The sequence below is a fragment of the Cetorhinus maximus genome, chromosome 1 (genome assembly GCF_964194155.1).
Source record: "Cetorhinus maximus chromosome 1, sCetMax3.hap1.1, whole genome shotgun sequence".
NCBI classification, from domain to species: Eukaryota; Metazoa; Chordata; class Chondrichthyes; order Lamniformes; family Cetorhinidae; genus Cetorhinus; species Cetorhinus maximus.
In genome coordinates this window covers 7,683,102-7,709,685 of record NC_135879.1, presented here as the reverse complement: position 1 = coordinate 7,709,685, position 26,584 = coordinate 7,683,102, and the positions used below count along the sequence as shown (strand labels likewise).

At 44.4% G+C, this 26,584-nt stretch overlaps 1 protein-coding gene across 3 annotated transcripts in view; it reads left to right on the top strand.

Annotated features, from left to right (window-relative positions):
- Nucleotides 1-26,584, top strand: part of grid2 (glutamate receptor, ionotropic, delta 2) — a 928,012-nt gene that overhangs the window by 596,841 nt on the left and 304,587 nt on the right. For all 3 annotated transcript variants that reach the window (XR_013580586.1, XR_013580577.1, XM_078570739.1), the window contains exon 3: nt 1,964-2,248. Coding sequence is in view for 1 of the 3 variants with exons in the window: in XM_078570739.1 (XP_078426865.1) it covers nt 1,964-2,248 (285 nt within the window). In the remaining 2 variants the exon portion in view is untranslated. The remainder of the gene's footprint in view (nt 1-1,963; nt 2,249-26,584) is intronic.

The window sequence follows — 26,584 nt, the reverse complement described above, 5'->3', positions numbered from 1 at the left end:
CACAAACTTTATCCTCACACTGATTCAGAACATTCAGGACACATCGAACTGGTGGTAACCAAGATGAAGCAGCATTTATGGTATCTAAATTGATGCAATTATTTTCTGAGATCCTCAGTGTACCTTGTATAATGACACAGTTGATGTTAAAGGCTGAGTTGTTCAAATCCCAGAGGGAAACTTAAAACTACTGTCATAACCCATTTTTGCAATTTGTATGTTTCAAGATACAGGCTTTGAATTCATTAGTAATAAGACCACCAAGTCTCAAAAGGTTTTTTATAAAACTAAATTAAACACTTATTAATACAAGAAATATTGTAAGCACATACATATGTCTACAAAATTACTACTATAGTAACTACAAAAACCCCCTAGTTAATCTGACTCTCATTTAGACCCCCGGTAAGGCAACAGTAAAACACATAGATTTAAACAGACCGCTGGCAAAGCACATCCTGGACAGTTTCATTCAAAATGAGTTTCTTTCGGCTCTGGGTCCTTGCAGACAGACTTGAGGCTGACAGGCTGAAGGCTTTACATCTTAGAATCTCTCCTCCTATTACCAATGGCCTTATCTTCCTTTATATATATTTTTCTCTTTGAATACAAATTCTCATTTTCACTAGGTTTTTTTTTAACTTTAAATCTAACAACAGAGCCCTTTCATAACACCCGCTTTACGAGTAAACTTTTAAAAAAATAAACACATTGTTTCTGAGCTTCACCTGGTTAGGTGTAATATTGCACCAACTCTTTTAGACAGTCTATTTAAAAATACAAATTCCCCCTTTACAACTCACCTTCCATTTCCCTATGTTAATCTAACTACCATTTCAAACCTGCTAACCCTCTATACATCAAAGCCTCTCGACCAGATGGCTTTAATCCAAACAAGGCACACACACACACACATAGATACAGACACCACTAAACTCTATTTTAAAATAATTTCCAACAACATTATAGACATTATATCTTCTTGACACTTGTAGAAGCTGTGCCACTGCCATTGGCATTTTGCACCGGTGTTCAGGGCCGACTTTCTGATGCTGCTACTTTCTCCCCAGGTGCGCTACCTAGTTTTAGAACACAAAGACCAGCTTGTGATACCTGGACTCCCGAGGGTTAAGTTTCGAGGAGAGATTACACAAACAAAAGGTTAAACTAAATTTAAGGGGTCGTTTGATCAGTTTTCAAGATATAAAGGGGCACTGATAAGGTAGATAAAGAAAAACTTTCCGTTGATCGTTCAGTCTCAACGGCGGACAAATGAGTTGAATTTTCCCAGCCCCATGGAGGCAGGATGCTGGGGAGCCATGTCGGGATGGCCTCCTGATGCATGCGTGCCCCTGGGGAAGTTTCCCAAGGGCAGCCTGGGAAGTGCCTGCTCCGTGGAGGCAGACGGGCAATTTAAATGGCTAAGGCCCCAGTTGGCATAATTTTGTGTCGCTGCCGGCAACCGCTGCCTGGGGAGGGCACCAGTCCCATGGAGATAGCCCCATGACAGTCCAAGTTTAATTCTCTCAACACGAAAACGATTATCTATTGAAGAGGGAGAGCATAAGGAAGCCAGTTCTGTCTGTACCTTTTCAAGTATTTCTCTGTTCTATTCCAATCCTGGCCTCTTGCACATCCCCGATTTTTGTCTCTCCACCACTGGCCTTCAGCTGCTAATGCCCTAAACTCAGGAATTTCCTCCCGAATCTCCACCTCTTTACATCTCTCTCCTTTAAAATGTTCCTTAAAACCTACCTCTTTGACCAAAAGTTCAAATATGTGTCCTAAAGTCGCCTTATATAGCTCAATGTCAATTTTATTTACTGACGCTGCTGTGAAGTACCGATTGTTCTACTCTTAAAGGTGCCATATAAATGCAAGTTGTTGCTTGTTTATTTTGTTGAGGGTTGTCTCAGAGTTGAACCGTCTTAGTCACAATTTCTTCTCTCTGCCTTTCTTTCAGCATGTGACCTGATGAACCAAGGCATTTTGGCCCTCGTCAGCTCCATTGGCTGCATGTCAGCTGGGTCCCTCCAATCCTTGTCAGACGCCATGCACATCCCTCACCTCTATATACAAAGAACGACAGCTGGATCACCAAGGAGTGGTTGTGGCCTCAGCAGGAGCAGCAGGAATGAAAACTACACTCTCTCTGTCCGCCCGCCAGTGTATCTGAATGAAGTTATACTCCAAGTAATCTCAGAATTTGCCTGGCAGAAGTTCATCATTTTCTATGACAGTGAATATGGTAAGTAGTTACGTAATTAGTAATATAATAAAGTTTCAGTTCACTTTAATTATCACAGATATCACCACCATATGCTTGGAGGTTTTATTATTCCAGTTTAATGGATTGATAAGGACAGGGCATGTGAGTTTGAAATGTGTAGGAATAGGCTGAGTGTTGGCCTTTCTTTTCCCTTCATTCTTGGGATTTGAGCATCATTGGCAAGATTAGCTTTTATTGCCCATTCTTAGTTGCCTCTTGAACATGTAGTGGTGAGCCACCTTCTTGTCCACTGCAGCCCCTGTGGTGTATGTACACCTACAGTGCTTTTAGGGACGGGGTTCCAGGATTTGGATTGGGGGAGAGTGGATTTTAGTAAAATAAGGCAGGATCTGGCCGAGGTAGACTGGGAACAGCTACTTGTGGGCAAATCTACAGAGGAACAGTGGGGGGCATTCAAAAAGGAAATGGGGAGGGTACAGGCTCAACATGTGCCCTCTAGGGTGATAGGAAGGAGTAACAAGCCCAGAGAACCATGGATAACAAGAGATATTCGGGTTATGATGAGAAGGAAAAGAGAGGCTTTTAGCAGATACAAGGGAAGCAAATCAGCAGAGGCATTAGTGGAGTACAGACAGTGAGGGTGGAGCTTAAGAAAGCAATTAGGAGAGCAAAGAGGGGATATGAGAAAGCTCTGGCTGGTAAAATTAGGGAAAATCCCAAGATATTCTATAAGTATATCAATGGGAAGAGGATAACCAGGGAAAGAGTAGGGCCCATAAGGGACCGAGGGGGCAATCTATTGGTGGAGCCAGAGGACATCGCTAGAGTGTTGAATGAATACTTCATGTCCGTCTTCACCGAAAAGAATGAGGATGAAGGTATCGAACTCGGGGAGAGAGACTGCGAGGTTCTTAAGCAAATTGATATAGGGAGTGACAAGGTATTGGAGGTGTTGGCAGGCTTAAAAGTGGACAAATCTCCAGGTCTGGATGATTTGTGTCCCAGATTGCTGAGGGAGGCAAGGGAGGAGATCACAGGGGCTCTGACCCGAATTTTTAATTCCTCTCTGGCCACGGGGGAGGTGCCAGAGGACTGGAGGACAGCTAATGTGGTTCCGCTATTTAAGAAGGGTTGTAGAGATAAGCCAGGGAACTACAGGCCAGTGAGTCTCACGTCAGTGGTAGGGAAACTATTGGAGAAATTTCTGAAGGAGAGTATCTATCGCCACTTGGAGAGGCAAGGTTTGATCAGGGATAGTCAGCATGGCTTTGTCAGAGGGAGGTCACGCCTAACAAATTTGATTTAATTTTTTGAGGAGGTGACCAGGTGTGTAGATGAGGGTAGTGCAGTTGATGTAGTTTATATGAATTTCAGCAAAGCCTTTGACAAGGTCCTACATGGGAGACTTATAAAGAAGGCAAATGCACGTGGGATACAGGGTAATTTGATAAGGTGGATTCAAAATTGGCTTAGTTGTAGGAGGCAGAGGGTGATGACAGAAGGATGCTTTAGTGACTGGAAGCCAGTGTCCAGTGGCGTACCACAGGGATCTGTGCTGGGTCCCCTATTATTTGTCATTTATATAAACGACATAGATGATTATGTGGGGGGTAGGATTAGTAAGTTTGCGGATGACACAAGGATTGGCCGGGTGGTTAACAGTGAGGTTGAGTGTCTTGGGCTTCAGGAAGATATTGATAGGATGGTCAAATGGGCAGATAAGTGGCAGATGGAATTTAACCCTGAAAAGTGTGAGGTGATATACTTTGGAACGAATAATTTAACAAGGAAGTATTCAATGAACGGCATGGCTCAAGGAAGTTCTGAGGAACAGAGGGACCTTGGCGTGCATGTCCATAGATCTCTGAAGGCGGAGGGGCACGTTAGTGGGGTGGTGAAAAAGGCATATGGGACACTTGCCTTTATCAATCGAGGCATAGATTACAAGAGTAGGGAGGTCATGTTGGAGTTGTATAGAACCTTGGTGAGGCCACAGCTGGAGTACTGTGTGCATTTCTGGTCACCACATTATGGGAAGGATGTGATTGCACTGGAGGGGGTGCAAAGGAGATTCACCGGGATGTTGCCTGGGATGAAACATTTAAGTTATGAAGAGAGGTTGGATAGACTTGGGTTGTTTTCCTTGGAGCAGAGAAGACTGAGGGGCGACCTGATCGAGGTGTACAAGATTATGAGGGGCATGGACAGGGTGGATAGGGAGCAGCTGTTCCCCTTAGTTGAAGGGTCAGTCACGAGGGGGCATAAGTTCAAGGTGAGGGGCAGGAGGTTTAGGGGGGATGTGAGGAAAAACTTTTTTACCCAGAGGGTAGTGACGGTCTGGAATGCACTGCCTGGGAGGGTGGTGGAGGAGGGTTGCCTCACATCCTTTAAAAAGTACCTGGATGAGCAATTGGCACGTCATAACATTCGAGACTATGGGCCAAGTGCTGGTAAATGGGATTAGGTAGGTAGGTCAGGTGTTTCTCACGTGTCGGTGCAGACTTGATGGGCCGAAGGGCCTCTTCTGCTTGTGATTCTGTGATTTTGTCCCAATGACAGTGAAGGAACAGTGATTTAGTTCCAAATCAGGATGGTGTGCGGCTTGGAGGGGAACTGAAGGTGGTGGTGTTTCCATGCACCTGCTGCCCTTGTACTTCCAGGTGGTAAAGGTTTGGAAGGTACTGTTGAAGGAGCCTTGGTGAGTTGTTGCAGTGCATCTTTTAGATGGTAATTAATGTGCACCTGTAGTGGATGGAGTGAAAGTTTAAGATGTTGGATGCTGATCAGATGGGCTGCTTTGTCTTGGAACATGTTGAGCTTCTTGAGTGCTGGTTGGAGCTCATCCAGGTAAGTGGAGAGAATTCCATCACTTGTGCCATGTAGAAAGTGGACATGCCTTGTGGAGTCAGGAGGTGAGTTATTAATGCAGAATTCCCAGTTTCTGACCTGCACTTGTGGCCACAGTATTTATAAAGCTGGTCAATAGTAATCTCTAGAATGTTGATAGTGGGGGATTCAGCAATGGTAATGCCATTGAATGTCAAGGCCAGACGGTTAGATTTTCTTTTTCTGGAGATCGTCTTTATCTGACATTTGTGTGGTGCGTATGTTACTTGCCACTTATCAGCCCAAGCCTGAATGTTGACCAGGTCTAGTTGCATATGGGCATGGGCTGCTTCAGTGTCTGAGGGATTCTGAATGGTCCTGAATGTTGTCCAATCATCAGCGAACATCCCCACTTCTGATCTTATGATGGAAGGAAGGTCATTAAAGCAGTTGAAGATGGTTGGGCCTAGGACACTACACTGATTTACTCCTGCAGCAATGTTCGGGGGCTGAGAAGATTGATGTCCTCAACCACAGCGATCTTCCTTTGTGTTAGATATGCCTCCAACCAGTGGAGAGTTTTCCTCAATTCTATTGACTCCAATTTTTCTAGAGCTTCTTGATGTCAGACTTCGTCAAATGCTGCTTTCATGTCAAGTGCAGCCATTCTCACCTCACATCATCACATTCAGCTCTTTCGTCCATGCTTGAACCAAGGTTGTAATGAGATCTAAAGCTAGATGGCCCTGGTGAAATACAAACTCAGCATCGGTGAACAGGTTATTGTTGTGTAAGTGCTGCTTGATAGCGCTGTCAATGATACCTTCCATCACTTTGTTGATGATCAAGAGTAGACTGATTGGTCAGGTTAGATTTGGCCTGTGGATGTGACATACCTGAGTAATCTTTCAGATTGTCAGGTAGATGCTAGTGTTGTACCTGTACTGGAACAGCTTGGCTAAGGGCACATCTAGTTCTGGAGCACAAGTCTTCAGTGCTACTGCTGGAATGTTGTCAGGACTATGGCCCCACCAAATCCAGTGTCTTCACCTGTTTCTTGATATCATGTAGGGATATAATGTGAACCTCAGGAATGCATTATCACCTGGGATGGTGGGTGCTGACTCTGCCTTTAAAGTTTGTACTTTACTCTTTCATGGGATGAGGGCATCACTGGCAAGGCCAGCATTTGTTGCCCATCCCTAATTCCCTTGAACTGAGTAGCCTGCTAGGCCATTTCAGAGGGCAGTTAAGAGTCACATGTGGGTCTGGAGTCACATATAGGCCAGACCAGGTAAGGACGGCAGATTTCCTTCCTGAAAGGGACCATTAGTGAATTGATTTTACAACAATTGTAGATAGTTGTCAGTTCCAGATTTATTAATTGAATTTAAATTCCACCAACTGTTGTGGTGGGATTTGAACCCATGTTCCAGAGCGTTAGCCTGGGCTTCTGGATTACTAGTCCAGTGATATCACTACTATACCACCGTCTCTTCTCTTCTCTTCCCTGTTTTCCCACCACCCATCGCACCTCCCCCCACCGCCGCCTCCCCGACCTGCCCGACCCCAAAAATAACTGGACCGCTTCCTGACCAGGGCAGGGCCCACATCGTATGGAAGAGAAGTATCTTTATTGACAACAGTTGGTTCATGAGCTCTCCTGAACTGATTTTGATCCCCTGAGGAGGTCAGAGAGAAATCTTCCAGAGAATTTTTTGCCTTATCGGCCCTGGGGGGTTTTTTTTTCTGTCCTTTTTTTTGGCTCTGCCCAGAGGTTACATGGCGGTGGATTTGGGGAACGCAAGTGTCTAGTCCTGATGCTCCAGCCATCATGGCATGGGGTAAGCTAGAAAGATCAGCTGGCCTTTTCCTACCTATCAACTTTGTATGTTGGAATGTTATAAACTAAAATGATACCCCAGTGACAACCATACTTTTCATTCATGAGATGGCATTTCATTATGTTATGAGACACAGGGACAAATGAAAGGTAATTAAGTATGAGTATTTATTGGTTTGTGAGGGATAAAGCGGTGTATTGACAATCGCTATAGATTAGCAATCCAGATGGTTGGAAGTTCAAATCCCACCAGGCAAGTTATGAAATTGAACTCAAATCCTGAAGATAAAGCTCTCAAATTTAAGTTCCCTTGATAATTCAGTTGATAAACTCAGGAGATAACTGAGCCAAGCACACTAGAAAGTGCCAGCTTTTACTCCCACTATGTGCTGAGTTAGTGCTGATCTAAGTCAGGAGTGTTACTTTAACTCGTCTCAGTGTATCATCTATAGAGGGAAAATTAACCAGGGTTCCAACTCCTGGTCTCCATCCAGTGACCCCTATTAGAAATGACACACATGTGTCTACATGCAAGAGTACAAGGTTGGGTGAGCTTGTGGTGACTGACAGTCTACTAACACTTGCTGTGTTCTTAAAGGAAGAATGGTCATTTGGGTGGCATTGTATGGGATTACTGTGCCCCAACAAGAGGGTCAAATCCTTGAGAAGAAAGGCAAGGGAGAGAAATAGAACAAATCCACTTAAATGCCAATAGTTTGAATATACTAAACTGGGGAATAAATGCCTCTCTGAATTGGAGTGGATGGAATCGAATTCTGGTGAGTCCCTGATGTCTCAGTGCTGTCCCTAAACTGCTGCCATCTTGCCCGTGAAACCACAGTGATCCTCCAGATGCTGCTACTATTTCTTCTGTAGCCAACTCGCAATTCCGTCTTCATCGCTATCATGATCATTTGGGTGCTATTGGTACTTCACTCCCCGGCACAACACTTCCCAAAGCCACCGCTACTTATAACTCATTTGTTCTCAGGACATTGATGTTGCTTGAAAGGTCGGCATTTATTGCCCATCTCTGGTTGCCCTTGCAAAAGTTGGCGGTGGCCCTTCTTTATCAACCATTGAATTGTTGAGGATTGACACAGCCAAGTGGATTGCTAGGCCACTTTAGAAAGCAGTTTTGTTGTGTGATTGTGAGTCACATACAGGCCAAATCGGACAGCTAGTTATCTTTCCTCAGTCAGCTCATTCTCTTCCCTCAGTCAACACGTTGGGTTCATATAACAAAACTGATTTTTAAAAAAAAACTAAACCTATTCACCAGCCTAGAAATTGAATCATGCAACACTCATTTCTTAGGCTCTGACTGGACAACAAAATGGCAGGCAGAAGCATATGCACTGTCACGGACAGAATGTGTTTGCTTTCTTGCTGCCCGAAATCAACATGTTTCATGCGGAAAGAGATGTGTCTTTTCTTACCCTTGGAGTGCGTATTCCAATCAAGTAATTCAGCAGCAAATATTTGTGAGTTTCAAATAAAGAAGGTTATTTATTCTCACTCGCTTACCCCAAATGAAGGCAATGTCACACACTCGGTCTCACACACTCACACGCACACAAAGATTGAAGACAGGGAAAGATAATGCACTTTTATAGATTACAGTTAATTCAGTCGCTGATTTATGATTTCCATTCTCCCACATGGCAGGCCCATGGTGGCTTGAATGGGTTCAATGATTTAAAATTGAAGTGAGGGTCTTTTAAAGCGAGGGGTTCACAGCAGGTTGCAAAGTTTCTTAGAGTCGGATATCTAGGACGTTAGTTCTCAGGTGAACTTTGAAACTGGAACAGGTTAAGTAATTTGGCTGCTTGATGACTTGCAGGGAGTTTCAGAGTCTGGTTCGCAGACTGGCTGACTACTGTTGGATCTTAAAAGGCAAAGATGGCACAGCTTTTCTCTGCGGCTGTTTTGTCAGTGTTTTGTCAGCCTGCCCTGATCTCTGAGTTTTTAGATAAGACTCATTATTTCAAGCAGGTTTCAATCGTATGATCAATACTGGCAATCAATCAACCAGAATGGTTTGATAATCCAAAACCATCACCACACAATAGGAGGTAGATAGTGGTCTTTCACAATTAATTTGTAGATAATTGGTCTCATCAGCTCTCTTTTGCTAAGTTGCAAACCTGGAGACATAGGACTGAACAATATGGGGGAGTAAAGCTGACCCGTTCCACACCAGCCTGCCGTGCACCCATAATGCACTGTGAGTGGCTTCACAGGGGCCAAGTGGGGCTTCCGCCCACTACTGCAGAGGAAGTCTCACCCTCTGGAGCTAACAGTCAGTCCTGGCAGTGCCAAGAGCTCATTAGTAGGCACTGCCTGGACTGCAAGAAGATGCCAGAGAAGGCCCAGGGCTGCCTGAGGCCAATAAGTCCGGGGTCTTGGCCAGGGAGAGTTTCAGCTGGTCAGGGAGGGAGTTGGGTTTAGGCTGGAGGGTGGTTAGGAAGAAAGGGGAAGTTTGATCTTAGGTCGGGCACCACACCCCCACCTCCCCACCCCCGATCCGCAAAGAGCAGCCTCCAAAGATTGAACCCCACCCCCTTCCTTCTCATACTTTGAATGTTCCATTGAATAAATTGAGCTGCAACCACCCGCCCGGCTGCCCATGCCAAACGTTTCATGGCATGAGTAATGTATTATCAGGGTCAATTGGCTTGGTAACAAGTGGATGGTCATAGCTTGGCATAGGAGGCATGAAGGGCCAAAGGGGTGGGTGGGGGGTATGACGTGGCCTGGATGGGGCATAGCGAGTGTGTGGGGGTCAGGGTTGTAAGGGGTAAGGGCGGAAAGGCCTTTGTGTTTTTATTTAATCTGAGACAAAGTCGCACAAGCGCCAAGGCGGCCATTTTAAACAGCCCGCCCCCCAAACCCAGCAGCCCCTGTGGCTGCCTCCAAATGTCTTCCCAGGTTGACTGGCCCCATCCCAGCCCATCACCGGCTCTGCCCGCGGCAATGAAGCTTCTGCCTTTATCAACACTTTCTCCCAAGGCAGACGACTGAGCCGAGAATTTTCCCAACCCCCACTACCCGTCTCGAGGATGAGAATTTAAGCCTAAGACTCCATTGACTCTGTGTTTTGAGTCATTTTTGAACAAAGGCAGGTGTGAATTTCACAGGTAACATTCGTCTTGATGTGTTCATTCCCGGGGGAGGCCTTATTGGCCAGAATTCTACACTCCCCCTCCAGTGGGTTCTGAGGTGGTGGGGGGTTTGGGAGGGCAGAGTGAAATTGCATGGACAGGATTCCCTCTGGGTTCCCGCCTGCTCTCACATCACAATGATTTCACACTGGGGTAGGCAGGCCCTTGGATGGGAAGCCCACCCTTGCCCCAATTAAGGCCCTTAAGTGGCCACTAAAGGGCGTTTCCCACCCAGCCTCAACTTTTAGGCTGGTTGGTGGATGACAGCTCGGGGGTAGTGCAGGGGGTGGTGGTTGAAGGCCGGAAATGAAGGGAGTTAGATCTCGGACGGGAAGGGGTGGGGAGTCTCTATCAGTCCTTCTGACTGGAAGTGCACCCTCCTTAAGGTCCAGTGACCTGCGGACCTCCCACACCCCCTGGCCTATTCCCCTGGTTGCCGATTGCCCCCCTCGCGATCCTCCAGGCCTTCCCTACCCTCCCCGCCTGGACTCCTGACACTTGGCTTAGGCTCAGAAAGCTTCTTGCAGTGTTTCTTCTGGCCACTGCAGCGCTCTTCCTGGAGGCACTGGAGAGCTTATGCCCAAGCTGGTTGGCCAGCAGCTCTCTAAGGTGGGACTTCCTTGCGAATGAGGGGCAGTAGTCCCGTCTATTGCTAATCAACGCTCGCTAGAGTGTAAAGTGGCTGCAGGGCTCTTGGAGTCGGTATGGATGTGTTCCTCACCGACTCTTTGGATGGCAGAGTGCCCACCACCCTAAACATTCTGGCCATAGTTATTCAATTCAGAACTTTTTGGAAGCTTGATTGTCCGAGTTGAATAAGCTAAGGTCATCTGGCCCCTTGGTTGCTATCTTAACAGTTCATCTGTGTCCATTTTAAACAAATACAAGACAGTTCCAGAAGCTTCCATATGAGCTCAGTCCATATGCAAAGTTATTAATCTGTCATGACTTTACTGGACATGACAGCACACTTGCTGCCAGATGTGTACCAACTGCTAAATTGGATAAAAGAAAAGATTTCCATTTATGTAACACCTTTCATGACCACTGGGCTGGCAAAGCATTTTGCCGCCAATGAAGTACTCTTTGAAGTGCAGTTACTGTCCTGACCTAGGAAACATGTCGGGGCAAAGTGCACCCACAATGGATGCTCCCAAATTTCAGAGCTACCAAGCCTGGGGGGTTAGATACATTTTTTTTTTACTCATAGTATTTACTCCTCTACCCAAAGACCAATCTTCCGTAAATGTGGACATGGTGGCCAAAACCACGGTCTCGTTCAAAACAAAACCTTGCAAGTTTCCATCGGTCGCTCGCCAAACACTCTCGCAGTGTATTTATACTCATTTGGTTTGCTGCCAAGTTCCAGTACACATCTTGGCTTTGATGTAATTCAGCAAACATCTAATCCATACAAGTTTGACTTCTAAATATTCCTTCTGTAAAACCTTTAAATCCAGAGTGACAGAAAAGTAGGAAAATGTGTGAAGGAAGCTTTTTTAAAATTATTTTTCTAATTGAACACTGGTAGATAATCGCCAAACACAACTTGCCTCCTTACACTTATATCAGCTTTATTCTGGTACTGGGTAATAGACATAAAATGATAATGAGCAAGATTCTACAATCCCACATTCTTAGAAACAAGCTTCAAATTGCAGAGTTTCCCCTATTGTTTGAATGATAGGATTAAAATTAAATTACAGTTTTCCAATGACCTGGATGCATGGTTAATATTGAGCTGCACAGAGTAGGGTGGTTGCAGGTTTGATCTTCACAGTGTTAGCCAATCTCCAAAGGGACTGTGGATGGTGTTGAAGATAAGGGGGAAATAACAATCCATCATGACTGTTCGTGTTGTTTGCTGTGGCTCTGTGAGTAGTGCTCAAGCCTCGAACTCAGAAGGTTGAAGGTTTGAGTTCTACTGCAGAGATTTGAGCACAAAAACCAAGGCCGATGCTCCACTGCAGTGCCAAGGGAATGCTGCACTGCTGGAGGTGCTGCCTTTCAGGTGAGACATTGAACTGAGGTCCTGCTCTCAGGTGGATACAAAAACAATCATGTGATGCTATTTTAAAGAAGAACAGGAGAGTTATCCCTGGTGTCCTGGACAATATTTATCAATAAATCGACATCACGAAAGCAGATTATGTGACTAATATATCATGTTGCTGTTTGTTGAGCTTGCTTTGAGCAAATAGGCTGCTCTATTTGCTGCTTTACAGAAGCGACTATACTTCGTTGGCTGGGAGGGGTTTTGGGCATCCTAAGGTTGTGAAAGGCGCTATATAAATGCAAGTCCTTTTTTATTTGTACCTGCTCATGTTTCCCATCCAGTGAAACATGAAGTGTGATGTACGTATCAGCTGTGGCTCAGTGAGTAATGCTGTTGGTTTTGAGTCAGAAGGCTGTGGTTTCAAATCCTGTGTCAGAGTATTAGGCATATGACTTATGCTGATACTCCAGTGGAGTGCTGCAGTCTTGGAGGTGTTGTTTTTGAATGAGGTGTTAAACCTCAGCCCTTCCTTCCCTCTCAGGCAGATGCAAAAGTGGCACTATTCTGAACAAGAGCTGGCAGAGTTCTCCCTGGTATGTTGGCCAATATTTATCCCTCAACCAACATCACTAAAAACAGATTATCTGGCCTCATTACTGTTTGTGGGATATTCTGTGCTCAATTTGGCTGCCTTGCTTCTTACATTAAAACAGTAAATACACTTCAAAAGCACTTCATTAGCTGTGAAGCACTTTGGGATGTCCTGAGGTCATAAAAGGCGGGATAGAAACGCAAAATCTTTTCCTCCTTTGTCACAACAGAAGTGGGTTCAGTCGTGATTTCCCCGTCCATAAAGAGAAGTTATACCCTGTGGTGTGAGAGCGCAGAACAAGGGGGCATAACACTTAAAGTTATAGCTAGGCTGTTCAGGGGCGATGTCAGGAAAGGCGTCTTCACAAAAAGCAATGTGGAAACCTGAAACTCCCTCGGCCAATGTCAAAACTGAGTATGATCAATTTTTTGATCGGCAAGAATATTAAATGCCACAGAACCCAAGTGGGTAAATGGAGTTAATATACAGTTCAGCCATGATCTGACTGAGTGGCAGAACATGCTCGAGGGACTGAAAGGTTTACACCTACTCCTGACATTGCTGGCTGTTGAGGTTCAGGCATGAAGAATAAACCCATAGGATGAGTACTTGGAAACTTCAGTCAGCCACAGAATGGTATGGCTCAGTTATGAAATGGAGGGGGCAAAATATAACCATAGGCTGGATTTGATCGACCAGCTCTAGTAGCTTTGTACAACTCTTTAGGGGTAATGATTTTCATTGATAAATAGCGCTTAGTTTTATAGAGCTCCTGTTATTTGAAAGTTTTTTTTTTCCCAGAAAGTGGTCACTTCACATGTTTTCAAAGATAGGCATGGTCGAAGAAGATATTACAAGTCAATAAATTCACTTCTGCTTGAAGGTATTAAGTCAATAACTCCTTGCTTCTTTCAACAATTTTTCTCACTGCAGTCTGATCCGTGAGATGGTGCGTGCTATCTCACAATCTATCATCGACTGGGATTCGAAAGGCAGCATTCGAGGTGATAACCCATTGCCAGCTGTAATTTTACCATCCGTTTAATAAAGTACAGGAAATAGGAGTTCAGGTGCAGAAGTCATATTGACTTGTAGATAAGACTTGCATTTATGTAGCACCTTTTATAACCTCAGCACATCCCAAAGACCTTTATAGACAGTGAAGCACTTTCAAAGTGCAGGAATTGTTGCAAGGTAGGATAGACAGCAGATCATTTGCACAAAGCAAGCTCCCACAAGCGACGATGACCAGATAATCTGTTTTAGTGATGTTTATTGATGAATCATCATGGGCTATCGCCTGCTCTTCTTCAGTATATTGCTCTGTGATGGTTCATTTCCATCTGAGAGGGCAGACGGGGCCTTAATTTAAGGTCTCATTTGAAAGGACATAAGAGAAAGGAGCAGGAGTATACCACTCGGCCCATCGAGCCAGCTCTGCCATTCAGCAGGATCATGACTGATCTTGGGTTTCGACTCTATTTTCCTGTCCACTCCCCATACCCCTTAACTCCGCGAGAGGCAAAAATCTGTCTATCCCAACCCTTTAATGTATTCAACGATGGAGCATCCACAGCCCTCTGGGGTAGAGAATTTCAAAGATTCATAGCCTTTTGAGCAAAGAAATTTCTCCTCATCTCGGTCCTATATGATCGACCCCTTATCCTGAGACGGTGCCCCCTGTGTTTTAGATTCCCCAGCCAGCGGAAACAATCTCTCAGCGCTCCACCCTATCAAACCCCTTCAGAATTTTGTAGGTTTCAATGAGATTGCCTCTCGTTCTTTTAAACTCCAGAGAACATGGACCCAATTTACTCAGCCTCTCATCATAGGGCAACTCCGTCATCCCAGGGACCAATCGAGTGAACTTTTGCCGTACCGCCTCCAATATCCTTTCTTAAATGTGGGGACCAAAACTGCACGCAGTACTCTTACGAACAAACGAACAAGGGGCAGGAGTAGGCCACTTGGCCCCTCGAGCCAGCTCTGCCATTTAATAAGATCATGGCTGATCTGATAGTAACCTCAAATCAGCATCCTGCCTGCCCTCGATAACCCATCACCCCCTCACTTACCAAGAACCTATCCACCTCTGCCTTAAAATTATTCAAAGACTCTGCTTCCACTTCCTTTTCAGTAGGAGGGTTCCAAAAACTCATGACCCTCTGAGTGAAAAAAATTTCACCTCATCTCCGTTTTAAATGGGTGACCCCCTTAATTTTTAAACAGTGACCCCTAGTTCTAGATTCTCTCACAAGAGGAAACATCCGCCCCCACATCCGCCTTGTCAAGTTCCCTCAGGATCGTATCTGTTTCAATCAAGTTGCCTCTTACTCTTCTAAACTCCAGTGGGTACAAGCCTAGCCTGTCCAACTTTTCCTCATAAGACAACCTGCCCATTCCAGGTATTAGTCTGATAAACCTTCTCTGAACTGCTTCCAACGCATTTACATCCTTCCTTAAATAAGGAATACTGTGCACATGTAGTAACTATAGTTCTGATAAACATAGGACTGTAGCTTTAAGAATAATCCTGTGTTGTAAGATCACATGATCTGTGTAACCCAATCAGTTAGCAGCACAGGGAACCTCTAGGAGAGAGTTCTCCTTCAGTTATAGGCTTAGATGAACTGCAGATATTAGATGTAGCTGCTACTGCTGTCCTGTAAATAAAGTTCAATGTTTCCACCAAGAAAACTTGCCTGGAAAATCAACTCTATAACAAACTGGCGATGAGGATAAATCCGATCCGGTGCTGTTCCAGCGATTGTGATCATCTAAGATAATTAAAAAGAAAGGAAGATATACATAGCAGGATGCCTCTGTTTGGCAGAATCAATCACTTTGAACTAGCCACAGATGACTGGGAAGTAAGTTGACAAACCCAAATAACTCTTCAGACAGGATTTCCAGAATGACGTGTAAATCTTAGGCCCTGCTCAGGCCATGCTTTAATATCATGCCAATATCACTAAACAGGTATCTGAAAAAATTGATCCCTTTACGTGTTCACATGAAGAGGTGGAGCAGGGGGAGTGATGCTAACTTTGGTTGTTGGTGCAAAAGGGGCAATTTTGAATTAGCCAACCACTGTACTCACACTATTTTACTTTATGTGGAGGCAATGGTGTAGTGGTATTGTCACTGAACTAGTAAACCAGCATAATGCTCCGGGGACCTGGGTTCAAATCCCACCAATTGGAATTTGAATTCAATAAAAACCTGGAATTAAAAGTCTAATGATGACTATGAAACCATTGTAAAAACCCATCTGGTTCACTAATACCATTTAAGGAAGGAGATCTGGTCTGGCCTACATGTGACTCCAGACCCACAGCAATGTGCTTGGCTCTTAAAATGCCCTCTGCACAAGGGATGGGCAATAAATGTTGGCCTAGCCAGTGACACCCATATCCCACGAATGAATATTAAAAAAAAACCATTGAAGTAATTGAAAATGAGAATCAGGCCTGGGGTATAATGGCCGACCAGTTCAATGTTGCCCATTTTACATTAACATTCAATGTTAAAATTACCCCAAAACAGCCCACCGATAGAAAGAGGTCCAATTCTGGCCTCTTGCAAATGCTGGATTTTCAGCTTTTGGTCACCTATCCTAATACACTCTTATGTGGCTCAGTGTCAAATTCTATTTGATAATGCCCTTGTGAAGCTTCTTGGGATGTTTTTCTACATTAAAGCTGTGATATAAATACAAGTTGTTTTTGTTATGGTCCTCAGTCTCCAAGTCTGACTCTTACTGCTCTGCCTGTGACTATGGAAGCGAGAGAAACTGTCAATATTCTTGGTCATTCTAAATATCTGGGGATTTTCGTTTGCTTCAGATACAGTACCATGACTTTCCACATCCATTAGATCAATAGTCTACTGACCTGAAAGATTGGAAGGATTATACAAGTACATTTTTGTGTTTCGACTGGTGCCTACGGGATCATACTCACCAGCTGCAGAGCAGAGGTAAAAGGAGGGAGGCCTGTTTGGTTGGTTGCCCACATCGCAGCACCCTGGAGATACCAAGAGCTCCTGGTCCTGTGCCATCGGTAGCTGGAAGGCCAGCATTGCCATTCTAATGAAGTGGGGGAGAGGTGATATACCTATCCTCTTCTTGAATTAATCTTAAGATTAAATCTGCATGAATCTCAGAAGATGGAGGGGAAGTTTAACAAAACAGTTAATACAACATACGCTTTATTCCTTCATAGGATGTGAGAGAACATAAGAAATAGGAGCAGGAGTAGACCACATGGCCCATTGAGCCTGATCCGCCATTCGATACTATCATGGCCGTTCTTGGGCTTCAACTCCATTTTCCTGCCCACTCCCCATATCCCTTAATTCCCTGAGAGACCAAAAACCTGTCTATCTCAGCCTTAAATGTATTCAGCGATGGAGCATCCACAACCATTCAGGATAGAAAATTCCAAAGATTCACAACCCTTTGAGTGAAGAAATTTCTCCTCATCTCAGTCCTAAACGATTGGCCCCTTATCCTGAGACTGTGCCCCAGTTTTTTTAGATTCCCCGACCGGCAGAAACAATCTCTCAGAGTCCGCCCTATCAAGTCCCTTCAGAATTTTGTAGGTTTCAATGAGATCGCCTCTCGTTCCTCTAAACTCCAGAGAATATAAGCCCAATTTACTCAGCCTCTCATTGGAGGACCTTAATTTAAGGCCTCATTTGAACCTATGTCCCCAAAGCATTAGCCTGGGCCTCTGGATTACTGGCCCAGAGACATTAGCACTACATCACTGTCTCCCCTGCACTACTGAGGTTTATAATTAGAGGTATAGTGTACAAAAGCTAGGACGTTACACTAAATCTATGTGAAAAAAAACTAGTTCAGCCCCAGCTGGAATATTGCGAACATTTCTGGGCACCACACTAGGAAGAACGTGAAGGCTCTGGAAAGTTTACAGAATAAATTTACTAGAATGGTGCCAGGGATGAGCGTTTGCAGTTATGTTATCAGACTGGAGAAACTGGGATTGGTTTCCTCAGAGCAGAGAAGGCTAAGAGGAGATTTGATAGAGGCGTTTAAAATCATGAAGGGTTTAGGTAGAATAAATAAACAGTGTCCGATGGCTGAAGGATCGATAGCAAGAGGGCACAAGTTGTCAAAAAGATCCAGAAGCGACACAGGGAGAAATTTGTGTACAGTGAGTGGTTAGGATTTGGAACTTGTTCTGCCCGATTGGGTGATGGATACAGATGTTCAATTGTGGCTCATGGTAAAGAATTGGATGAATACTTAAATGAGAAAAACATTGCAGCAATATGGGAAAAGAGCCAGGGAGTGGAACTAATTGGATTGCTCTTTGAAAGTGGTGATACAGACTTGATGGACTGAATGGCCTCCTGTGTCTATTGTTCCATGATTCCGTAATGTTGCCATGCGCCCACACGTTCTTTCGGCCCATCCCTGAAACCTTAAACAGGGATTGCAGAGGCAGGTTGAAGGATGTGCAGCTCGGTAACAATATTAGTTTCATAACTCTCTCTGGGGATGCATTCAGCATTTCAAAACTCAGCCCGGCAGCAGGCAAAAGACTGGATCTCATGGCATCGTCAGGAGGTGGACCTGCTTTTGAATCTATTCCCGACCACACGTTTTAAAAGTAGCTATGAAGATCTTAAGCTCTTGTAATGATGGGCAGAATCATCTGGTCCTGTCAGCAGCGGGCATCATGGCGGGCGTGAGTGGACAATATGGCGAGAAGGACAAAAATCGGTTTCATAATGTCATGAAACCAGTCTGCGGTTGTCCGTTCCGCCTGTCAATGGTGGGCCGTGTTTCCCGCCGCGGCATTTCGGGAACCTAATTTCAATACTTTAGCATCTGATTGTAAGTGCTGCTCGCTGGAATCATCCACCACCCCCCCATGCTGGATCGTCCGGACAACACGCCAATGTGTTCCACAACTGTACATAGGAAACGTGCATCTGGCGAGCCGCACTTCACTCAGAACTTCGAAGTTTGTTTTCCTACTTTGCTTTAAGATCACCCGCGATCATCAGCACCAGGCTTCGCAGACAGCACTGCAGCACTCTTAGCGGGGGGGCTCATGGGCAGGTCTCTATCTACCTGACCAGCCATAATGCGGGGGTGGCTTTTCAATGGCTGCAGGGCTAGGGCTTGCTTGGCGAAGGGGGAGAAGTAGCCTCAGGCAAGAGGCTGCAGGTGAGGGCTGTACTGGGGAAGGAGGGTATCCCAGGGTACGTGGAGGGGAGAGGGGGGGAGTCACAAGTTAATCTGTGCAAGTGGCCTCAAGCTGATAAGGGCTGAGGAGGCAGTCTCCAGAGGAGATGAGGCCAGATGAAGCTGTGAGGGTGTGTGTGAGAGAGTGACTGGTGATGTCCCTTGAGCTGGATGTGAATGGGATGCCAGTAAATGTGTGATGGGCTTGTGAGTGTGTGAGTTTAGAGTGATGAGATGGTTGACTTACCCTGGCCGCACGGATGAGACCATTCATCCTTTTTCTGCACTGGATGACTGAACTCTTAGTCATAGAGGCCTACAGTACAGGAAAAGGCCCTTCGGCCCATCGAGTCTGCGCCGGTCAAACAAGTACGTAACTATCCTAATCCCATTTTCCAGCACTAGGCCCATAGTCTTCTATGCCATGGCATCGCAAGTGCACATCCAATTACTTCTTCAATGTTATGAGGGTTTCTGCCTCTATCACCCTTTCAGGCAGTGAGTTCCAGATTCCCACCGCCCTCTGGGTGAAAAAATTCTTCCTCACATCCCCTCTAAATCTCCTGCCCCTTACCTTAAATCTATGCCCCTGGCTATTGATCCCTCCACCAAGGGGAAAAGTTCCTTCCTGCATACCCTATCTATGTCTCATAATTTTATACACCTCAAACATGTCCCCCCCTCAACCTCCTCTGCTCCAGGGAAAATAACCCCAGTCTATCCAATCTTTCCTCATAACTAAAACTCTCCAGCCCAGGCAACATCCTGGTAAATTTCCTCTGCACTCTCTCTAGTGCAATCACATCCTTCCTATAATGCAGGTTCCAGAACTGCACACAACGCTCTAGCTGTGGCCTAACCAGCATTTTATACAGTTCCAGCATAACCTCCCTGCTTTCATATTCTATGCATCGGTTAATAAAGGCAAGTATCTCATATGCCTTCTTAACCGCCTTATCTACCCTGTCCCGCTACCTTAAGGGACCGGTGGACATGCACACCAAGGTCCCTTTGATCCTCGGTATTTCCCAGGGTCCTACTATTCATCGTGTATTCCTGTGTCTTGTTTGTCCTGCCCCAGTGCATCACCTCACACTTATCCGGATTAAATTCCATTTGCCACTGATCAGCCCATCTGACCAGCCCGTCTATATCCTCCTGTAATCTAAGGCTATCGTCCTCACTATTTACCACCCCACCAGTGCTGGCACTGCACCGCTGCCATCGCCTCCCGAGCCTGAGTGGTGAGACTGATGGGCCTCCTGTGGCCAGAGTTGGGGTAGAGGACATTGCAGCGGGCCTCCACGGCATCCAGGGATGTGTCACTGAATTGGAGGAGGGGGAGGGGGAGAGAATCCCCATCTGTTAAAGTGCGCTCTTTCACACATGCACGTGAAAGAGCGCACTGCTCCCTGAGACTAAGTGCTGTCTCAGGGAGAGCGCTGACAGTTTAAAAAACATCAAAAATAGCACAATAAAAAAATTATTAACATGTCCCCGTCCTGTGACAATGTCACACGAGATGGGACATGTTGATAAATATTACATAAACTTCATTAAAGATTTTTAAAACAGACATGAAACCTCATCCCGCCAGTGGATGAGGTTTCATGTTTTTTCTCCTTCCCGCCGGGGCTCCTGGCCTGCCCACCAGCCTTAAGGTTGGACGGGCAGGACCTTTAATTACCTTAATGATCCTGTCAATGGCCTCAATTGGCCATTGACAGGTCGGCGGGCGGACAGCTGATTTCGCTGTCCCCCCCGCCTTCCTGAATATTTAAATGGGGCGAGGTGACATCGGGGGTTCCTCCCGACATCACCCCACATCATTTTCCCGTCGGCGAGCGGGCCTCGCCCCCAAATCGCCGATGGAAAACCTCTGGCCTTGATTTTATTTTTACATATTTGCTGTAAGTTGTTTTATTTTAAGTGCCATTAGATCCATTTGAAAGCTGTAAGTAGAGCCTAAATTGGGGCTGCTTCTTGTAATACTAAATGGATCTGAACGGATGCAGGTTATCAGTTTCAAACTGTATAATGTTTCATTGATGGGCTCAGTTCCAGCTATTCACTGATTTTACTGCAATCATAAAAAAAACTCAATTACACAAAAATGTTCACAGTTAAATAGAAAACAATTCTCCAAGCAAACATAATTGTTCCTTTCATAACAAGCGATGTCAGTGAAGAACTAGCATGAAATATTATTTAATATTAATAAGTGATCTTTCAAGGATTCAGTGAGAAAATAACCACATTCACTGTAAATACAAGCATCAAACTAAGGCTTCCACGATAGATAATGCGATTGGTTTTAAAGGCCCAATAAAAGGCAACTAACCTGCATGGGATTATATCTATCTACCTGCTTCAACCCAGTGAATACATAACAGGGATTGTCCAATTCCTTTCTTTGAAGGGATTTTTAAAATTCAGTCATGGGATGTGGGCATTGCTGGCAAAGCCAATATTCATTGCCCATCCCTAATTGCTCTTGAGAAGGTGGTGGTGAGCCGCCTTCTTGAACCGCTGCAGTCCCTGGGGTGTAGGTACACCCACAGTGCTGTTAGGGAGGGAGTTCCAGGATTTTGACTCAGCGACAGTGAAGGAACGGTGATATATTTCCAAGTTAGGATGGTGAGTGACTTGGAGGGGAACTTCCAGACGGTAGTGTTCCCATGCGCCTGTTGTTCTTATCGTTTGTGGAGGTTGCAAGTTTGGAAGGGGCTGTTGAATGAGCCTTGATGAGTTGCAGCGGTTCTTCTTGTCTATGGTACATACTGCAGCCGCTGTGCACCATTGGCGGAGGGAGATAATGTTTAAGATGGTGTATCGGGTGCTGATAAAATGGGATGCTTTGTCATGGATGCTATCAAGCTTCTTGCATGTTGTTGGAGCTGCACTTATCCAGACGTTCACTTCTAATACCCTCTCGCCTACTTTCCAATTGAGAAAAAACATTGCCGTTACTTAGGCACTGCTTTTTGTTTTACCATCTTACCAACATGTGCACCAAAATTTTAAAGTTCATATGCATATACCATGCAAATGAAAGTGTTGAAATCACATGCCCGACCACAGTGCCAATTACACATTGCTAATCAGAAAAGCAGTCAGTCTCATCCAGGTTGCCAAATAGCCACATGTAGTAAGTTGTCCACATATTGGACTGCACTGGCATTCTTGCCTAGTGAGTCAGAGGGTTCTGGGTTCAAGTCACAGTCCAAAGCCTGTAACCTAGGCTCACACTCCCCATGAAGTATTGAGGTAGTGCTGCACTGTGAAAGGTGTCATCTTTCAGTTGGGATGCTAATCCGAGGTTCTGTCCATCCCCATTGGGCTGATGGAAAAGATCCCAGAGTGCTCCTATGAAGAAGAGCAGGGGATTTACAACAACGCACCCCCCCCCCACCCCACCACCACCACCGCCCCACAGCCCCCCAACCGCCTGACCAATATTTATTCCTCAGTCAACATCACATAAACAGATTATCTGGTTATTATAATTTGTGGGAGTTTGCTGTGTGCAAATTGATTGCTGCTTGTCCTACCTTACATCAGTGACTACACTTCAAAAAGTGCTGTAAAATACTTTGGGATATCCTTTGGTCATGAAAGGCGCTACATAAATGAAAGTCTTTCTTTCTAACTTAGCTTGAAAAGGATCTTTCTGCAGGCAATATATTTGTATTTTGGCCTGAGGTAGTAAACTTACTCCCAGCAAAGAAAGAATTGCATCTTTCATGGCCTCAGTAAAAGCTTTTTCGCTGCACTACAGAAATAATCACTGGCAAACTAAAGAAAACATTAGCGAGGTAGAAAGGTTAGAATAGAATTATATAGTGATACAGAGCTGAAGAAGACCCTTTGTGTCTGTGCTGGCTCTATGAAAGAGCTATCTAATTAATTGCACACTCCTCTCCACTCCCCATAGCCCTGTAAATGTTTCCCCTTCAGCCGCTTCCATCTTGAAAGTTACTTATTGAATCTGCTTCCACCAACCTTTCAAGCAGTGCATTCCAGATCACAGCAACTCACTGCTTAATATCGCTTCAATGGGCTAATAATTGGCCCGGCAATCCTTCTACCACCACCCCACTAGTCCCTAACGGGGGAGATAAAAAGTGTGTGGATACGCTAAAAAAAAAACTGCATAAAATGAACCCTCCTCATCTCTTACCTGGAAAAACTCAGCAGGTCTGGCAGCATCGGCGGAGAAGAAAAGAGTTGACGTTTCGAGCCCTCATGACCCTTCAACAGAACTTAGTAAAGTTAGGAGAGGGGTGAAATATAAGCTGCCCCCACCACCCCCCCCCACCTTAAACCAGCTTATATTTCACCCCTCTCCTAATATTACTCAGTTCTGTTGAAGGGTCATGAGGACTCGAAACGTCAACTCTTTTCTTCTCCGCCGATGCTGCCAGACCTGCTGAGTTTTTCCAGGTAATTCTGTTTTTGTTTTGGATTTCCAGCATCCGCAGTAGTTTTTTGTTTTTACCTCCTCATCTCTTCTCCGGTGTAAAAATATGGCAGCAAAAAAGGAGATTGAAAAAGTAGAGGAGGCCTGAATAAAAAGAACAGGTGAAAATAAATGGCCCTAAACTAAACAACATGTTTGGTTGGCAAAAGGCCAAAAAAGTACTGAAATAACTGAAAAGAAACAGCTATAGAGTCTGGGTTGTACCTATGTTGTAGAGTCTGGGTTGTACCTATGTTGGAGAGTCTGGGTTGTACCTATGTTGTAGAGTCTGGGTTGTACCTATGTTGTAGAGTCTGGGTTGTACCTATGTTGTAGAGTCTGGGTTGTACCTATGTTGTAAAGTCTGGGTTGTACCTATGTTGTAGAGTCTGGGTTGTATCTATGTTACAGAGCCTGGGTTGTACCTATGTTGTAGAGTCTGGGTTGTGCCTATGTTGTAGAGTCTGGGTACCTATGTTGTAGAGTCTGGGTTGTACCTATGTTGTAAAGTCTGGGTTGTACCTATGTTGTAAAGTCTGGGTTGTACCTATGTTATAGAGTCTGGGTTGTACCTATGTTACAGAGCCTGGGTTGTACCTATGTTGTAGAGTCTGGGTTGTACCTATGTTGTAAAGTCTGGGTTGTACCTATGTTGTAAAGTCAGGGTTGTACCTATGTTGTAGAGTCTGGGTTGTACCTATGTTGTAAAGTCTGGGTTGTACCTATGTTGTAGAGTCTGGGTTGTACCTATGTTGTAAAGTCTGGGTTGTACCTATGTTGTAGAGTCTGGGTAGTACCTATGTTGTAGAGTCTGGGTTGTACCTATGTTGGAGAGTCCGAGTTGTACCTATGTTGTAAAGTCTGGGTTGTACCTATGTTGTAGAGTCTGGGTTGTACCTATGTTGTAGAGTCTGGGTTGTACCTATGTTACAGAGCCTGGGTTGTACCTATGTTGTAGAGTCTGGGTTGTACCTATGTTGTAGAGTCTGGGTTGTACCTATGTTGTAAAGTCTGGGTTGTACCTATGTTGTAAAGTCTGGGTTGTACCTATGTTGTAGAGTCTGGGTTGTACCTATGTTGTAGAGTCTGGGTTGTACCTATGTTATAGAGTGGCCTGTTTCATAATTCTGCATAATGTCATTGTAATGCACCTAAATAGGAGCACATCTTAAAGGCATTTGGTTTCCTGGACTACTTCAGTTTAATTCCGGTATTCAGTAATCATCTTGCACTTAAGGCCCGGAGGTCACAATGGCCAACTCTTCCAGGAACTTAGCCACGTGTTATGAATAGATACTTCACAAGTATTCACAATGGTTTGCGCTATTGAAGTGTGTGCTTCATTCTAGTGTTCCACTTGAGGACATCATATCTCTGCAGTACCGGAAGCAGTGATTGAAGAAAACTCTTAATGTGCATTTCTCTGGGAATTCAACGCAAACTGTATTTATAATCAGAGAGAATTTCTGGCCAGCTCTTCTTCACAGAAATCTGAGAGTAAACTAAAACTAAACAATGCATCTCTTCAAACCTTATAGTGCCGATGGAGGCCATTAAGCCCTTTGTGACTGTGCTTTTAAAGATCTACCCAATTAGTCCCGTTCCCCTTCTCTTCTGCTTCATCTGTGGAATCTAAAACAAGCATTAATAACCTTGTTGCCTCTTTGCATATTTCAATTTGTTTTCTCCAAATGTTTTCACCAGGGGGAAATATTTAAATCATGAGCATATATTTGAGAGATTAAGTTAATTTTGTGCTATGAAGGTTACAGCTTTGGTAAACAGGAATGGGAATGTGATTATCTTTGGGTAAAATGTACCATTCATCCTTCCATTTCAGACCCATTTTTAACAAGATCTGATGAAAATACAAAAAATATTCACAGTGGTAGGGAAGGTATTGCATTTTCCCCACAAATAAAAGCAAAATATCGCAGACACTGGACATCAGAAATCAAAAACAGGAAATGCTGGAAAAACTCAGCAGCATCTGTGGAGAGAGAAGAAGAGTTGACGTTTCAAGTCGAATATGATTCTGCTTCGGAGCTCAGAACTTCTTTCGGTTTGGAAGAAGTACTTGGACTCGAAACGTCGACTCTGTTTTTCTCTCTCCACAGATGCTGCCAGACCTGCTGAGTTTTCCCAGCGCTTTGTGTTTTTATGTTATATTTTTCTCGTCCAGCCTTTTAATTGTGCATCTGGCAGTTTGGAAATTAGGTCCAATTTTTTTTTTCTAACCAGAGCACAGTAGACAAAAAAAAAAAAATGCCGCTTGGTTTTCTTGGATTGACCATCAGTTACTTATTCACACCCACATAACATTTTTAATTTGGAAGGATTATTTAGTGAGTGCAGATTGCAAAATGTCCCACCTTAACCAGCAATGAAAGGAAGTGCTCTTTACTCTGATTGACTTTGTAGGCAACACATGAGCGCAATTTGTCTACAAAATGCTACAATGTGCTCTTCCTAACTCAGTCAATGTTTGCATTACATTTTGAAATAGGCAATAATATAAAATATGCAATATAAGTAGCACAGTGAAGTGGGAAAATAGCACTACGTTACGAATTATCTAAACTATTAAATTGTGGCTTTTTATGAAGAAGACTGAAAGATGATTGGAAAATGTAAGATCCATGCCCGTGTTTGTATCATTGCACTACATAGAATTGCGGAGAATTTACAATACAGTAATTGGCCGTTGAGCCCAACTGGTCAATGTTGGTGTTCATGTTCCGCGTAAGCATCCCCTTACCCCTCTTCATCTTATCCTATCAGCATGTCCTCTATTCCTTTGTCCCTCATGTGCTTATGTAGCTTCACCTTGAATGCATCTATGCTATTCAGCTTAATTATTCTTGGGGGTGCACATTCTCACTATTCTCTGGGTAAAGAGGTTTTTCCTAAATTCTATAGTGGATTTTTGGAAACATGCTTACAATTATGGCCGCTAATTTGGAACTCCTTCACAAGAGGAAAATTGCCTTCCTTATCATAATTTTAAAGATCTCTATTGGGTCACCCAACAGCCTCCTCTTTGTGAGAGAGAAAAGTACCAGACTATTAGCTTTCCTTGATAGTTGTATCCCCATAGTTCTTATATAATCTTTGTGAATCTTCCTTACACCTTCTCTTGTGCTTCTATATCCTTTTTGTAATATGGAGGCCGAAATGATGCACAGTACTGTGACCTAACCGAGGTTTGATACAAATTTAGCATAAACTTTCAGCTTTTCAATTTTATCCCCCTCGAG